The sequence below is a fragment of the Chelonia mydas genome, chromosome 25 (assembly GCF_015237465.2).
Source record: "Chelonia mydas isolate rCheMyd1 chromosome 25, rCheMyd1.pri.v2, whole genome shotgun sequence".
Taxonomy (NCBI): Eukaryota; Metazoa; Chordata; order Testudines; family Cheloniidae; genus Chelonia; species Chelonia mydas.
Window position 1 is genome coordinate 13,124,324 of NC_057858.1, and position 16,553 is coordinate 13,140,876.

Genomic DNA, 16,553 nt, shown 5'->3' on the forward strand with positions numbered 1-16,553 from the left:
GGCCATCACGGCTCTTGCCCTTCACTCAGCGGCTTTCCCCGGGCATCCCCGCCTGCCCTTCGCACGCGGCCGCGGGTGGGGCTGCAAAGGCCGCGCCGCCGCCCATTGGCTGGGAGGGAGAAGCGGCGGCGGCCAATGAGGAGCGGGCGCGCCGCGGGGCGCGCAGGCGCAGTCGGGGCGGGAGGGAGGTTCGAAGCGGCCGGGCGGGCGCTGCCCGGGGCTGAGGCGAGATGGCGCCGCCGTGAGCGGGACCCCCCGGGGACGGCTCGGGACCCCCCGGGGACGGCTCCGGAGCCTGCCCGCGGGCGGAGGAGCGGCGGCGGCCCCGCCTTCGGCGAGATGGGAGGGGGCGGGGGGCCGCCCGGTGTGCGCATGCGCTGAGGGGAGCGGTTCCCCCCTCCCCGCCCGGAGCCGGCATGAGCCGCGCGGGGCCCGCGGCCCTGGCCGCCCGGCTGTGCGAGGCGCTGCGCGGCGAGGAGGCCCCGTAAGCGGGGGAGGGGCGCGCTGCTCGGGGGCAGGTTGCTGTGTGGGGGGAGGGCTTCGTCCGTAGGTAGCAGTGGCGGTGTCACTGCGCTGGGGGTTAATCTATAGGTAGCAGTGGGGGTGTCGCTGCATGCACTGCGCTGGGGGGGTAATCTTTCGGTAGCAGTGGGGGTGTCACTGCATGCACTGCACTGGGGGTTAATCTATAGGTAGCAGTGGGGGTGTCACTGCATGCACTGCACTGGGGGGATAATCTATAGGTAGCAGTGGGGGTGTCACTGCGCTGGGGGGTTAATCTATAGGTAGCTGTGGGGGTGTCACTGCATGCACTGCACTGGGGGGTTAATCTTTCGGTAGCAGTGGGGGTGTCACTGCATGCACTGCACTGGGGGTTAATCTATAGGTAGCAGTGGGGGTGTCACTGCATGCACTGCACTGGGGGGTAATCTATAGGTAGCAGTGGGGGTGTTGCTGCATGCACTGCACTGGGGGGGTTAATCTTTCGGTAGCAGTGGGGGTGTCGCTGCATGCACTGCACTGGGGGGGTTAATCTATAGGTAGCAGTGGGGGTGTCGCTGCATGCACTGCGATGGGGGGATAATCTATAGGTAGCAGTGGGGGTGTCGCTGCATGCACTGCGATGGGGGGTTAATCTATAGGTAGCAGTGGGGGTGTCGCTGCATGCACTGCGATGGGGGGTTAATCTATAGGTAGCAGTGGGGGTGTCGCTGCATGCACTGCACTGGGGGGTAATCTATAGGTAGCAGTGGGGGTGTCGCTGCATGCACTGCACTGGGGGGTTAATCTATAGGTAGCAGTGGGGGTGTCGCTGCATGCACTGCACTGGGGGGTTAATCTATAGGTAGCCGTGGGGGTGTCGCTGCATGCACTGCACTGGGGGGGTAATCTTTCGGTAGCAGTGGGGGTGTCACTGCATGCACTGCGCTGGGGGGTTAATCTATAGGTAGCCGTGGGGGTGTTGCTGCATGCACTGCGCTGGGGGGGTAATCTTTCGGTAGCAGTGGGGGTGTCGCTGCATGCACTGCACTGGGGGGGTTAATCTATAGGTAGCAGTGGGGGTGTTACTGTACACTGCATTGAGAAGGGGTCAGCAGGCAGGTTCAGTGTGCAGTGGGGGTTGCTTCACTTAGGGGGAAGGCACCTTGCTGCTATGGGGCTACCAGGGACACACTGCACTGGTGACAGGAGGTAGCTCGCTGTGCACCAAGGGGCTTGCTACACTGGAGAAACAGGTGCTCACCATGCACATTGCATTGCTGGGGGACTCCCCCCAGTGGGGGGGGGGAAGGGGAAGGAATGTGCAGCACTGGGGAGGGGAGGACTCCCTGTACTAACTAGCTAGCAACTTTGTCCCCTGCCACTGATTCTATGGCTGTTACTCCCTGGTTTCCACTCAGCCCCCATGGAGGGCAGCGCCAAAGCATACAGGCCTATGGTGCTTGTGTGGGTGTGCGTCTGCCAGCTGCCGTGCCCACCCTGCTGTCACAAAGCAGCACTAATCAAACGTAGGGCGGAGCAGTAGCCAGGCATTAAGGATTCTTCACTGCTTGGTGGCTCACGTCTTGTCCAATTGCCTGAGCTTGTGTCATCTGGGTAGACTAACCTTTTCGGGCAGAGCCTGTGTCTTTGTATGTCTCCAAGTACCTAAGATGCTTCTGAGGGTACATAAATAAGCAGTAGTAACCTTGCACTCATTGCAGCTCTGAGCCTGCCTGCTGGTATGAGCCAAAGCATACAATAGTGTGTAGCCCTATACCATTTATGCAGTACTTTGCTTGAACATGTGCAATAATATTTGATACCTTTTTGCAAATTGTACCTCATAGTCATTGCAATTCCAATGTCAAGCAATTCACTATACTTGTATTATGCTTTCCAAGAAAGTAACTAGTTTTATCTTTGCTGGTTGTATAATGGTAATTCATGGTTATTTCGCACCTTGGTGTGTTTAAGAGGTGGTGGTAATGGTTTTCATCAGTAGATCACAAAGCAGATCTGTATCATTATTCCCATTTTATAGATGAAGAAACTGAGGCACAGAGAGGGGAAGTTGTTCCTGCCTAGGGGGAATTCTCTCTCTAAAGTGTGGGTAGAAAAAGGCTGCTCTGATGATTGTATGGTAGAAATGAGAGGATTCAAACGCCCCTATATCTTGCTGAAAACAACGAGCTATCTAATCTCAGAACGCAAGGGATATGTCTGGACTTGTTAGTAGAAGCCTGAGGTTTAAGTCTGACTATAACAAGGGGCGGAGCCTTTGCCTTCTCACTGAAAATAGGGCCTCCGGTTAAACAAGTAATCAGGAGAAACAGGAAGCATAAGTCTACAATGCATGGGAAAGCTATCCAAAGGGGGGAGCACCCCACCAGGTGCTGCCTCCGGAAAGCCAGCAGCCAGAGGCAACAGGAAGCTTGTGACGAGTGAAGGCTACTGATAAAGTAGTAGGTGCTCCTTGTGTGCATTGTTTTGAGGGCCAGAAGTTTGTTGCAAAACTTGTAGCAATCTTGAATCACTTGTGAATTACAAGTATATTTCCCCCCACCCGATGAAGAGTGAGAAGAGAAAGTGCGTCTGCAGGCGTTTTAGTGACAAACACATTATTGTTATGAACTGCTGCCAAAACCTTCCTCTTCAGAAAGTGCATTTTACTGTAAGAATGACACCACTTTCTACCCCTCTCCCCAAGAAAAAAACAATCCAAGGGAGAAAAACCTGACCCAAATCAATTTAAGAAAAACACACAAGTAAATTTAATAAAATTTAAAGTGTGCATAATGCAGCCTCATGCAGACTTCATCTTGAAATGGGAGACATGCATGAGATTCAATGAAGGCCAGTAGGGACTCTGCAATTGCTATAGATTTTATGTGGCAGGTGCTCAGATACCATGGCTAAGAGCAGCAACATAAAACCCTGAAATAGATTTAAAAAAGGAAAAAATTGTTACAAAAAATGTCATTTGTCAGTGGATTATATCTGCTAGGGAACACCAGTCCCTAACCAGCACATGTCTGGAGATTTTGGGGGACAAGGAGAGATTCTTGCCAGCAGTGTAACCTCAGTTGAAAGATGCATCTTTAGACATTGAAATTATGTATCTTCCGGCACACCCACTCGCATTAGATGATAGACTTCTAATAAATGACAGGTCTATAGTACTGTTATCTGATACTCACATAGTGGAATGACTGTTGTAGAAACTTTAAACAGACATTGTCCCTGCCCCGAAGATCTTAGTCTCATGTTGAATGGTCCCTGTCTAGTCATGCTGTGTGACTATCCCATGTTGGCAGCGTGTAATTGGTGCCCTGTTGTACATCTGAAGGGATGTGGAAGCACTGCTGAAGCAGGGTGCGGATCCTAACCTGGTTCTGCCAGAAGGAAATGCAGCGATCCATCTGGCTGCTGGCAAAGAAAGGGAAAGTGGGGTTCGTTGTCTGAAGCTGATTCTCCAGTATGGCGGCAACCCAAATGCCAGGTAATCTGGGGAAGCTTTTTAATTTGGGGAGAAGGGGGGCAGTTTTTAGTTAGCCGATGAAGCCCATTTAATACTTTGTGCACTTCAGACGTTAATGAATTAATCCTTCTCTCTTTCCACTGCAAAGCAACGTCTTTGTTGTTCAGATAGAAAAACTGAGAGGTGAAGTAACTCACCCAAGGTCACACACTAAGCTATTGGCAAAGCTGGGGATAGCTGGGGAGTCCTGCCCCCTAGTCTTGTGCGCTAGTCATTGGGAAATCTACCCCAAACTTGTGATCCTGGATTAGTTAACATCTGTCTTTCCTTATGTACACCTAAAAATAACTTTCTGTTTGGTGGATTATCACAATGTGCTGATGGACGGGAGATTCTTGCTCAAGATTCTATCTGAGAGCATTGAAACTGACAGACTGGACACAGATGTGTTCAATGTGAATTGTGTGGCTTTATTTCTCACCTGCTGAAAAGGCAGGGCAATCAGGGAGGTACGTAGTCTGTGCTCCAGCCCAGTGCGGAAAATGTGTGAGATCCGGGTATGCTGGGTCCTGTTGAATCACGTTTGAACTGAAAGATGCTGGAATGACTTTTTGCCTCTCTTTTTTGCACAGCTAAAAAGATGAGATGCATGTGAGGTTTGATCAGAGAAGAATAGTTGTAAACTGTAAACTTGTGAGAAGTGTTACTATTGAAGATGGTCCCATTTCAACCAGGGCGTTGTGAGCCAGTGTTCAGAACTGCATTCAGTACGATAACGTGTCTCAGGGATTTGCCCTCCACAGAATTGCTGTTTAAACCACCCTCTGAAATTTTAAACGTTTGTCACTCTTTTAGAAGTTGCATATGCAAAGACAGACAAAATATGAAACTCTGATCTCTTATAAAACAATAATAAACTTCTCCTGAATTATGTGTTTCTTAGAAAGCTTGCAATAATACAAACTGCCACAAACCTTGTTATGGTCTATATCATGACAGGTTGTACAAGGAGTGTATGTAACCGTTTTGCAAGATGGAGTCAGCAGTAACAAGTGCCAGGTTCAATATCCCAAGGCCCCTCTTAACAATATAACACAGACCCAGCTTGAGCACCCATCCAGTAATCAATTTTGGTTGGTGTTGGGTTACAAATCATTTGGCAATATAGCTCTGTCTGCTGGATACCTAGGCTGAGTAGGTGTGTTCATGTAAATACCATCTGGTCCTGAAGCCTTTTCCCCCCAGCTCATCACTAGCTGTCAGTGGAGAGCTCGTTCAGACCTTACGTATAAAAAGAAAAACATTTGTGTGTCTTATCATGTTGATATACCAATATTTAGAGTGGTTGCAGTCCATCCCTCCACTAGACTCAATCATACATTTGACAAGACAATACTAAATGAAATGTGTTTCTTCCTTTGTCAAACAAGGTTGGAAGTAGTTGCAAAATGTTATGTACCAAAATATACACCAATCAGCGGGTATTACTCACTATACTGTATCATAATCTCCTGTTTCCTTTGTTGCATTTTAATAGACACACATTGGCATTTAAAGAATTATTTTCTTAAGGCACATAAAGGTATTGGAATGTAAACCTGGGGCCCTGTGTATTTCAGGTCAGTAGAGGAACTCACGCCATTGCATGTGGCAGCTTCTTGGGGATGTTACAAATGCTTGAAGCTCCTACTGAGGAACGGAGGGGACCCAAATCTCGAAGACCAGGTTCGTATAATTATAATTTCAGTGTTGTCATCTTCTCCAGGCTCTTGCTAACTAACTTAGGGACAGGCATTTCTCAAGGCTGTGATGGATTCTCTCATCATTTTATCTAGTCTTCTAAACTGGATCTTTCTAACTTATACACTCTGGCTCAACTTGTGGGCTTGATGCAAGACTTGCTGGGTGATGTTCTGTGGCCTGGGTTATGCCAGAGGTCAGACTAGATAATCATAGTGGTGCCTTCTGGCCTTAAGATCTATGAATCTATAACCAGTGAGGGACCCTGAATGGAAAACCATGTCTCCTTGTAGTCCTGAGCAGAGATTACTGCCTGGGTCGAACTGACTGGTGATTTTATGATGTGGGTGAATGTCTTTTAGGGATTAGAGGCCACCAGATTTGTTCCATTTGTCACTCTGAGCAAGAGCGGAAACATTAATGTATTAAACTGTCCGTGGCCCTGAGCACTTGTCATTAAAGCTTATTATTTAACTGCCAGTTCTGTTCAAGGCAGAAATAAAAGCATGGTCCCTGCCCTGAGGAGCTGACATCTCATGGCTGTGTTGCAACAGGAAGATCCACCTATATTCATTCACCCCATGGTGAGCCTTTTGCTTCACCTGGGTACAGTATTCTTCTACACCCTGATTCCTGTTGTGTTGCTGTGCGCAGTTAAACAGCTGCCACGTTCCACCTCAGAGGTGGCTGCATTTCAGTAATGAATGAAGTGATTCCTCCATTAATAAAGTGTTTTGGTGTGATCAGCACTATTTAAATACAGCTTCTTCTTATTCCACTAGATCCCTTTACTGTTTAGCTTGAGACCCTTTGTCTCTGGAAACTACATACATCACCTGCATAACGGGCAATCTTCTTCCAGCCTAAGGTTGGCGAGCCTCCAGATGTGGCTTTCCAGCTGAGTAGCGCAGCATGGTCTCACCTTTACACTTGGGTAGTTCCCAGCAGAGTGTTTCCCCTTGAGAAGCAGAGCATGATCAGGTGGTATGTGTTTAATCCTTTTTTTTTTTTTTTTTTTTGGTGCCTTTGCTCTTCAGGATGGAAACAGAGCAATCGACTTAGCCTTGGAACAGGGAAACAAGATGTGTGTGCAAATCCTGCAGGGCTTCCAGCATGCCTGTCTCCCAGAGGAGGCCGATGGAGCAAACACGCACACATGTAAGTGCAGTAAGCATTTCTGAATGAGTGCTGGGCTTGTGCTTCTGAACTGTGAATGCCCTCATTTGTAAGGGCTTCAGCTGCCTCGGGAGAATCACCTTCTCACGAGCTCTATCTGGCCCCTGTTTGAAGCAGGAATTGACACTTAAATAAGTGCAAAATTGTATTTAAAAAACCCAACACTTAACACATTCCCTGCAATAAGTGCTGGGGAAAGGCTTTGGATTCTGGGCCGCTGTCTGTTTGCAGACGTCCTCCCACAAACCATCTGTCTCAGCCCTGACTTGGAGAGACCATCTCCGTGGCGCTGAGAGGGTACTGTAAGCCTCTGGCCCCTCAGTCTTTGGTCTCTCTACTGACCTAGCAAGGCACTGAACAACCAACAGATGAGGACTCTTGCTGTTCGTTGCCTGATATGACCTAGAAATGAAAGCCTCTGGATCCCTCTATCCCCTGACCCAATCCCACAAACTGCTCTCAAGCATTTTCACTTATCTGCAGTCTAGAAAAACCAAAGCAAACTGGATTAATGCTCCGTATTGCTGTGATGATAATAATACCCAGCTCATAGGTAACACTCTTCATCAGTCGATCTCAAAGTGCTTCACAAAGCAGAGCAGTAGTAGTATCCCCATCTTACAGATGGGGAAACCGAGGCACAGGGAAGAGAAGTGACTTGACCAAGGTCACCCAGCAGGCCAGTGGCTGGGAATAGAAACCAGGTTTCCTAAGCCCTAGTCCTGTGCGCTGTCCACTAGACCACACTGCATCCTTTTGAGTTGTACTGTGCTTTGATTTGATTTAAAAATGAAGCCTGACAGCATGCTGCGAGGTGCTCCCCACATCACACGCGAGTGAACTGAGACAGACAGGTGAGGTGACTCTCTCAAGGTCACACATGGAGTCAGTGGCAGAGCAAGGAATAGTTTCTAGGAGTGCTGGTGCCTGACTGTCTGCTTTGCTAACGAGGTGGTACTGCAGATGAACTGCTGTGTGTGTTTCGTTAGCATGGTTTGTAAGACGCAAACATACGTTGATGTTTGCTGTTTTAATATAATGAACACTGGTGTGTCGCTCTGTCTTGTACAGTCTGCCATGAAGGCTTCAGAAGAACTGAGAGCTTCCTTTCCATTCTGACTGACGACTGCACAGAAACCAGTATCATCTCAAGTCTTTCTGAAGCGTGGGATGATCTTGGACCGCTTAGCAGCACCCAAAAGTGTCTGCCGGACAGGAGTCCCAGTAACGCAGGGCGGGGTGTCACCTTTAACAACGCGGCAGCTGCCGATGCAAGTGGCCGGCTGAGTTGTATCCCAGAGAATCTCCAGGACCATCCGTGCGGTTCAATGCCCCTGTCCACATTGGCCTTTTGTGCCTATTCACACCCGGGGCGTTCCCAAGGACCTTCCACTTTGTCTGACAATGATCCTAGCAGCCGTCCTGGCCTACCTCAGCCAGTACTGTCCAGCACTTGGCTTTCAGCCAGTAATGAGCCTCGAGAACTAACTTCAGGTCTGACTACAACACAGGGCCTTCCTGGGGATGAAGCTTCTGCTTCTCCTTCCTCAGAGACAGACAATGGTTTGACACCACCTGGCCGTGGCTATGAAAACACAACAGATGGTGGTCACGATCTGTCTTCCCAGCCAGTGCCTTGCCAGGATGAATCCATTTCAAAGGAGCCCATGATCTTCTCTCAACCACAGCGTTGCAGCATGAGCCATGCAGTGCGGGCACGGAGAAGTGTCAGTTTCTGTGAGTCCCCTAAAATTTTCCCCCTCCGTAACAATGGGAACTGGAAGGAAAGCCCTTCCGGGCCACGCTGCAACCCCAGAGCTAGTGATGCCAACGGGACTCTGGGCCTGTCCCAGCTCAGTGACTTCCTTGATCTCGAAATGTTAGGAAAGGTGAATGGCCAGGAAGGATTGGATGTCACATCCCCAGACCACGTGTACCTGTTCTGTCGGGCTAACTCCACAGCCATTTATGACTTGGAAAAGACAGTGATGGATCCAACGTTCCTGGCCAGAACACATGAAAATTCAGACTCTCCCTGCGTCACTGGACAGGTGCCTAGCGGAGGCCCCGAGAGCAGCGGCAGCCAATATGGCAGCTGTGACAGCGACTCTTACGTTAGTGCCGCAGATGCTTCTGACCACGGTGAGCAGAAGAAATGCTTGGAAGGGAAAGATGGCTGCACCGGTGGAGATACACAATGCTGCAGCTCTTCTCGGTGTGCCGGGGCCGGAAGTGCTGATTCCAGCTACGCTGGCAGCAAAGATGGGAGTTCACAAGTGTGCTTAGGCAAACAGTTGATGGCCAGCACCGCAGGTCAGAGCTGCGAGAAGCTGGTAGAAATGCCATCTGCACTGGAAGCAGTTATGCAGCACGTGTCCCGCTCCGCGTCACAGAACACAGAGACTGCAGGAGGAAGGCATTTATATGCTAGTTCAGAAGCATCCCATATTAGCAGGGATGGTTCTGGTTTGACCTCCGCTGGGAAGCCAGCTTCAGAGCTGTGTACCTGCGGCACTGCACACGAATCTTTCAAAGACACGGGGATATCGAGCCCTTCCCAAGCGGTACAGGCTGAGTGTGTCCCTCACAAGCAGAATGACAGCGGCTCAAACATCTTGTCAACTCAGCAACCACATCAGTTGACCCCGGCTGCTGTTGCGGTTGAGGAGGCTGGTCCTTGGGAAGCTGCCTCCGCTGTGAACTGCAAGCAAATTATTGCAGACTGGGTACTGCAGCGTAAATTGAAGGGGATGCTGCTTTCCACAGAGAACAGTCTCTCTGCAAGGACAGAACTGACCAGTAGCCAGTGGGTAGCAAGAAAAGCCGATACTCAGGAATGGGATCCCTCTGCAAATGGGTCTGACCCAGAGACGGCGGACACGGTGCTGCTAGGCGGGGCCACGGGTGGGACGCCGGACATGGGGACGCCAGGTGGGGCCACAGGAGGGACGCCGGACACGGGGATGCCAGGCGGGGACATGGAAGACAATAGCAGAGAGGAAGAAATGAACGGCAACCCATTCAGAGGGAGATCGGTAAAGCCTCCCAGTCTGAGCAGTGAAGCTGACACCTTAGTGATCCAGCGCCTTGCCAGTCCCGCTGACAGTTCTGGAGAAGAGGAGCTCTCTTACTTGAGTGAGAAAGAGAAGATGTTTCCCACAAAGTCCTTCCACTCACCACTGCTTCCCTGCCACGTCACCCCCAGAACAAAGAGCCGCTTGACGTCCGCGGCGCGTGACAGCAACTCCTCCTCATCGCTCTTCGAGGAGACGCTGGAGATGCCAAGGCGGCCCAGGAGAATTAGGAGCCCCCAGGGGATGCCTTGGATGCCAGTTGGCCCTGCCCCCTGTCTGGAAGTTAATACTGCAGGGGGAAGCTGGGTCGCTCCGGGGGGTGAAAATGCATCTTGTTGGGAAGCAGAAGAAACGAATGACCTGGATGATACTGAAATAATCGCAAAAGCCACTAGCCGCTCGGGGTCCTCTGCTGGTCGTAGCAGCTACCCAGATGCCAGCCCCACGGTGCTGCTAGACTCTGATGGGGGCACCAATGAGCAGGCCTTGTCTGGTAACAAGGGCGAAGCCGAGCCAGGTGCTGCCTGCCACGCTGGCATCCCTCCCCACCTCCCAAGCTCCGATACAGACAACCCCCCATTAGACAGCATGTGGCTGACAGAGGATGGGGAGGGTGATTGCACAGACCCAACATGGCAGGTTGCTCTCACCAGGCCCCTTGGTGCAACAGCCTTCTCCCAGGCTGAGTCCGATGCTGTGAGTGAGGAATGTGGGAGAGTGTTGCTCAGTGCGTGCCTGCAAGAGGAGCGCCGTCAGCCTCAGCTGGATGCCAAGAGGCAGCCTGGTCCCTCCAGGGTTAGTTTCAGTCGGCTATCTTCCAGGAGGCCTTCTCGGGCAACGTCTGCCACCGACCACCTCTCAGGGAGGCTGAGCCCCGTGCTGGACTCATGCAGCCAGGACTTTCCCCTCTCACCCGGCGGCCGCCCTGTGAACCTCAGCACCTGTGAGCCAGTGGAATATCTCTACATGGACGAGGAGGAAGGGTACGCGCTAATCGAGCGTCACGTCCCGTGCACGGACAACGCGTCTGTCCTTGCAGATACTACAAGCTCCGATGACACTATCGTTTATGACTGGAGAGCCTACCAGAGCAAACTGGCGGAGCAGGAGAGCAAGGAGAACCAGCCACCGCAGTGCAAGGCACCCGTGGCAACCTCCAAGCTGCATCTCCTTTCCGACGAGGCCCTCATTAGGAAGCTGAGAAAGCTGGGCGCGAACCCAGGGCCCGTTACGGGTCTAACGAGGAAGCTCTACGAGCAGCTGCTCGACAAACTGATGAAAGACCCGAACACCCAGGCCAGGAAGAGGTCTGCAGGTAAGCAGTTTCTTTCAGGGAACAGGTGGGTGTGGAGCTTTGAGCTAAGCTGTTCTGTCAGAGGCCAAGTCAGCATGGGAAAGCTGCACCTGTTTAAACAGATTTAGTTAAACTCCTGCAGAGTCCTGCTCCAATTTAAACCGGGTACATTTGGTTTAGCTAAAGTGGATTAGGAACCTGAAATAAGCCCCTCGCCAACTGAAATCAGTGTCAACACAGGGATTTGCACTGGTTTTACTAAATCGGTTTAAACAAGTGCAGCTTTTCTGTGTGGACAAGGTCTGCAACATTAACATTTTAACAGATTTTTCTGTTGCTGCTTTTCCAGTCCTGGGGCCTGCTCTTGTCTACACACAAACTTGCACTGGGTTAGTTAAACCAGTTCAGACCGCATTGTGGACACTATAATCTTGGTTTAGCTTAAATCTGTTGCTAATAGAGCTAGGGCTTGTTTATGCTTGAAATGCTGCCGTGGAACAGCAGCTGCGTCACTGGAGTGCTTCCGTGTAGACGCGACCTGGGCTGATGGCGGGCGTAGCTAATCCCCCTCCCTGCGAGGCAGTAGCTAGATCGATGGAAGAGTTCCTAGTCCTGTCTTCACGGGGGACGGGGCAGCTTAACTACGTCACTCAGGGGGGTCGATTTTTCACCCCCCCCCCCCCAAAGCAACATAGCTGGGTCAGCCAAACTTTTTAGTGTAGACCAGGCCTCAATCTGCTTGAACATGAAGTAAAGTCCCACGTGGCGTTTGGCATCAGTTTGACAAAATTGGTTTAAACTCTCACCTCAAATTAAACCAGTGTAGCTCCTGTGTACAGAGGTTTCTTTAAAGGTGCGTTTGAGTCCACATCACTGCAGACCCCAAAGAAAGCAACCACTTACATGACCCCTTTTCTCCCCTCTGCCATGCCAACCCCCTTGGTTTGTTCCACGAGCTCTCTTTCTGTTAAAAGCATCACTGCTAGACGAATCATTCCTCGACAGCATCAGAAAGCACCTACTCCCCCTTCCAGGTGTTGCGTTGCTCAGTTACCAAGCCTGGACTCCACTCTGTATTGGCTCTGAGGCACTAAACGCTACCAGTTCACTATAGTGACCTCTCCCAACAGCCCAGAGCACCTAGTCGGACATTCAGAGCCAGAGAATTAAGTGGCATTAATCCCAGTTGGGTCCGACTGCTGCTGAGGCAGTTTGGAATGGCCGGATTTCTTTGTAGCTTTGCCCCCGCTGTGATGTGGTGACGTTCACTTAAAGGACTAGGAAAGGCTAGCTATCCGGAGGCCGAGAGGACGGTAATCAGTGTAAGGAAACACAAACCGATAGCCCAGATCCAGAGCATACGTACCTGGTAACCTACAGCCCAAAGTGCTGCAGTCACTAGATTTCTGCTGTTGTGATGTCTCTTGGGAAGAGACGACAGCTGCGTGCTCTCTGGCATGTCCAAATTACTCCACGTTGCCTAGCCATCTCTGGCTCGCCTTGCCTTGTCTAATCTAGCTGTACGCTCTCTTTCTCCCCCTCCCGCCTTTCTGGGGGAGTGTGTGTGTGTGAAATGGGCTGCTTCTTGCACTGGCACAGGACTCAGCCCTGAGCTGGCCTCTGCGCTAGAGGCTTTTCAGATCCCCGACTGCAAGGACGACGACATGGCTCTCTCCAGACAGTTCGACAAGCCCGACAAGAACAGGAAGTGGAGGGAGGGCGTGCTGAAGTCCAGCTTTAACTATCTGCTGTTGGACCCCAGGTATGGCCTCTCTTCCCAGCTCTCTCCCTGCACCATGTCCAAGCAGAGCGGCTTTTGCCATCTCTCTCTTAGGGGGTTTCTCTGAACTCTTCGTCTGTAGGGATGAGGTTTGCAGGTCCCCGCATCTGACCTGCCTTAAAACTGCCATCTCCTGGGGAAGGTCCACTAGGAGAACTTTCTCTTCTACCCTACTGCTCCATTGGCAGGAGTGCCTCTGCTGTCCTATTCCTGCAGGACCTACGTGGGGCCAGGGGAGATGGTTTATGCCGTGTTTGTACCAGCAGGGAACTGATGCCCGCTGGCCAAGATTTTCCGAAGTGACTGGTGATTTTTGAGACCCTTTAAAAGAGCCTGAGCTAATAACAATACACAGAAACTAGCCGGGGCCCCAGAGGAGTCCTGCGGGGCAGCAGCCTGCTGAGAAGTAGCTCAGCCGGAGACTTGGGGCGTGTGTAAGGAACAGCAAATGAGACCAAACCCTTCTACGCTCAGCGTTGCCTCCTCTTGCAGGGTGACTCAGAACTTACCTTTCCGCTGCCAGCACGTGAGCCAGGCTGACTGCTTTAGGATTTTCGTCAGTGCCATCTTCTACGTGGGCAAAGGAAAACGCTCCCGACCCTACAGCCACCTCTACCAGTCCTTAACTCACTACAAGGGTGGAAAGAAGCAGGTAACTGGGCAGGGGAGTCATAAAACAAACGGCCACTAGGCGGCGATAGGCCCTAAACGAGACTTTTCTGCTCTGCCCGAGGTTTAAAACCCACATTTAACACAAGCGCTGTACAGATGAGATCAGCGTAAAGCTGGCGCTCACTGATTTACGCAGGGCCAGCATCTGGCCCAAAGCTGTTTAGTCCCCTGTGGAAAGGGGTGTGGGGTGTGCATGCCTCAGGAGAGCCCTTTAACGTCAAGGTTTGCCACTTTGACTCCTACGCTGCCTGGTAGTGACAGGAAGCTGGTACCAGCTGATGGCTGGGTGCTGGGAGCCGGCCTGCTTTGTGGATGGAAAGGGCTTCGGGCCTAAGGGCTCTTACTTGGCACCGTTCACGCTTGTACCACTTGTCAATGAGGGCCTGGAGAGATGGCCGTCCCGTGGAGAATGACCAGGAACCTGTCAGGGGACAATGAGCTGGCTGCTCCAGATCTGGCCGAGAACCAGTTGGAAGAATAAAATTGCTTGGATTTAAATGTCTCTGGGAATGGCCCATGCCCAGTGTGTCTAACGGGATAACTTGCCGCCCCAGTGGTTTTCAACCTGTGGTCTGCAGATCCCTGGGGGTCCGCAGACTGTCTAAGATTTCCAAAGGGGGCTGCACCTCCATTCGAAATTTATTTTAGGGGTCTGCAAATGAATGAAGTTTGAAAACCGCTGTGTTGGAAGGTTTGTAGTCACCACTGTGCCCCCCCCCCCGCAGGCGTGCCCCAAAGTGCAGCACATCCTGGACATCTGGGCGGGCGGCCAGGGCGTGATCTCCGTGCACTGCTTCCAGAACGTCATCCCAGTGGAAGCTTACACGCGGGAGGCCTGCTTGGTGGATGCGATTGGTAAGGCAGTAGCAAGTAGCACAATGGTTTTGTCCTAGGTTTACACGAGCTTCTCCCGCTCCCCGAAATCCTTTAAAGACACCCCCCCATCTGGCCATTCCCTCCATAGCCCCACGGTGATGTGGTTTAGAAGGGGAGGGACTGGACTCTGAGCCCACGACGGGGAGCCCCAACTCTGAGATTCCAATCCCAGCTCTGAAACTGAATCCCCCCCGCGTGACCTTGGGGAAGTTTTCGCAGCTCCGTGCCTCAGTTTCCCCATCTGTAAAGGTGGAATGGCGATGACAACTTGCCTCCTAGTGGGGCAGGGAGGGTTGGCTTGTTTATAAAGCACTTTGAAGATGAAATATTTGTTCTTGGTTTCACGTGAACCTCAGTCTGCTCGCCCTTCTGAGCTTCTAGCCATCCCATCCTCTTGAGATCAAGGGGCTTGGAGCCTGGGGCAAATGTACACTGTTTTTTCGGGGGGGAGAAAGGATTTGCCTCTACTGTAAAGCAGGTTTAACCGTCTCTGCGTCAGAGCCTGTCTGGCTCTCTCTGCAGCCAGGTTGCCGTTTCCTGTTTTCAGTCTCTCTCTGATTCAGTTGCAGTTGGGCTGCTATGGGCAGGCAATGCCTCCGGCACTCTGCTGGAAAGATTTCCACATGTTGGGGGGCCTAGCTTGAACGCGCCCTGCCTGAAATGGGGGGGGGGGGGGCTGTCACTGAGCTGAACTCACTCCTGACACGAGCAGCTGAGACTCTGTTGCGCTCCGTGGAAACGCACCTCCTTCAGCAGCCTTCCCATGGGGCAGTCAGAGAGAAGTTTCACGTGGCTGGAACAGGATGGGGGTGATTCCGCTGGGGGACGGGGGGGCGGGGAGAATCAAGCTGTGGGCTCCCCTGCTAGTGAAACCGTTTGACTCCTCCACCTCCTTACTGCAGAAGGCTTGAGTGAGCATGCTTCCCCTTCCCCTTCCAGGGTTAAAGATGCTCACCAATCAGAAGAAGGGGAATTACTATGGCGTGGTGGCAAGCTGGCCCATGAAGCGTCGCCGGTGCCTGGGGATTCACATGCTGCACAGGGCCATGCAGATCTTCCTGGCGGAAGGGGAACGGCAGCTGCGTCCCGCAGACATCCAGATTGGGCAGTGAGGATGCTCCCGGCTGCAGCACCAATTGGATGACTGCGTATGGTGAGCCGGGGAGGTGTACGGCTCGCAGAGGGGCGCTGGGATGACGGAGCTCTTAGCCAGACGGGGTCTTGGAGTCATTCACCACCGGCAGCAGGGCTGAAACTTGCTGCTCGAGAAAAGGGGAAATCCATGCTGCTCTGGAACTGACGCCTGCTCACCTCTCCCTAGAGAAGGGGGAGCGTTAAACTGCACTTGGCCAACTGGCCGTGGAAGGTGCCTCCTGCCTGCCGGGGAGGGATTTTTAATCACCGAAACGTGAATTAAATTTGTCTTTTATCTCTGCTGCTCTGAGGTTTAGCAGGAGCCTCGAGAAGTCAGGAATAAAGAACACCTGGGGGTTTTACGACGTTTGTAGGAAGCAGAATCATTCTCTAGTGTCGTGTGCTGACCGGCATGTGAGGGGCAGGGGAGTTTTAAACATCGTATCTGTTAATGTCTGTTCATGTTCTTGATTCTGTCTGTGGAATTGCACATGGAGAAAGAGCTGCGGGAGAGCAGGCGCTGGGGAGCACGACCTTTTACATACTGCTAGTTTTTGTGCTGCTTGAAGGTTTGTATTTTTTTAAGTTTTTTATTATTCTTCCCTAAGTGTGTTTTTTTAAAAAATAAATCACTGTGGATGGCTCTTAACTCAGAAGTAGAAGCTTTTCAGCCTGTCTGTCTGCAGGGATCTGAGCTGGGTCTCGTCTCAGTCCATCCCCCAGCCTCTGTTCTGCTTTGTGAAGCAAACAGTGCAAGATCATTCCTCCTCCCCATCTCCACCTCAAAGTAGGGAGAGGTGTTGGGCTTCCCTGTTCTTTCTCTCACACATTTTAATCTCTCTGGTC

At 51.7% G+C, this 16,553-nt stretch overlaps 1 protein-coding gene across 3 annotated transcripts; it reads left to right on the top strand.

Annotated features, from left to right (window-relative positions):
- The first annotated feature begins 188 nt into the window (after window positions 1-188).
- Window positions 189-16,366, top strand: ANKLE1 (ankyrin repeat and LEM domain containing 1). Of its 3 annotated transcripts, XM_037885660.2 has the most exons (9): window positions 191-484; window positions 3,830-3,982; window positions 5,581-5,686; window positions 6,739-6,859; window positions 7,949-11,266; window positions 12,845-13,007; window positions 13,518-13,677; window positions 14,423-14,552; window positions 15,513-16,366. In XM_037885660.2, the coding sequence occupies exons 1-9, from the start codon at window positions 417-419 to the stop codon at window positions 15,683-15,685; spliced, it is 4,392 nt and encodes a 1,463-aa protein (XP_037741588.1). In that variant the 5' UTR covers window positions 191-416; the 3' UTR covers window positions 15,686-16,366. The 3 variants fall into 3 exon arrangements, with proteins under 3 accessions (XP_043391778.1, XP_043391779.1, XP_037741588.1); XM_043535843.1 differs by lacking the exons at window positions 13,518-13,677; window positions 14,423-14,552; window positions 15,513-16,366 and adding an exon at window positions 13,289-13,474 and having other exon boundaries at window positions 189-484; XM_043535844.1 differs by lacking the exons at window positions 13,518-13,677; window positions 14,423-14,552; window positions 15,513-16,366 and adding an exon at window positions 13,292-13,474 and having other exon boundaries at window positions 189-484.
- The last annotated feature ends 187 nt before the right edge of the window (window positions 16,367-16,553 follow it).

What these genes read in the sequence shown, in the direction of transcription:
- ANKLE1 (XM_037885660.2), top strand. Translation starts at nt 417, where the DNA reads ATGAGCCGCGCGGGGCCCGCGGCCCTGGCCGCCCGGCTGTGCGAGGCG. An exon ending in TGGAGCAAACACGCACACAT is followed by an intron (nt 6,860 to 7,948) that starts GTAAGTGCAGTA and finishes TGTCTTGTACAG; the next exon opens with TCTGCCATGAAGGCTTCAGA. An exon ending in CTGCTTGGTGGATGCGATTG is followed by an intron (nt 14,553 to 15,512) that starts GTAAGGCAGTAG and finishes TTCCCCTTCCAG; the next exon opens with GGTTAAAGATGCTCACCAAT.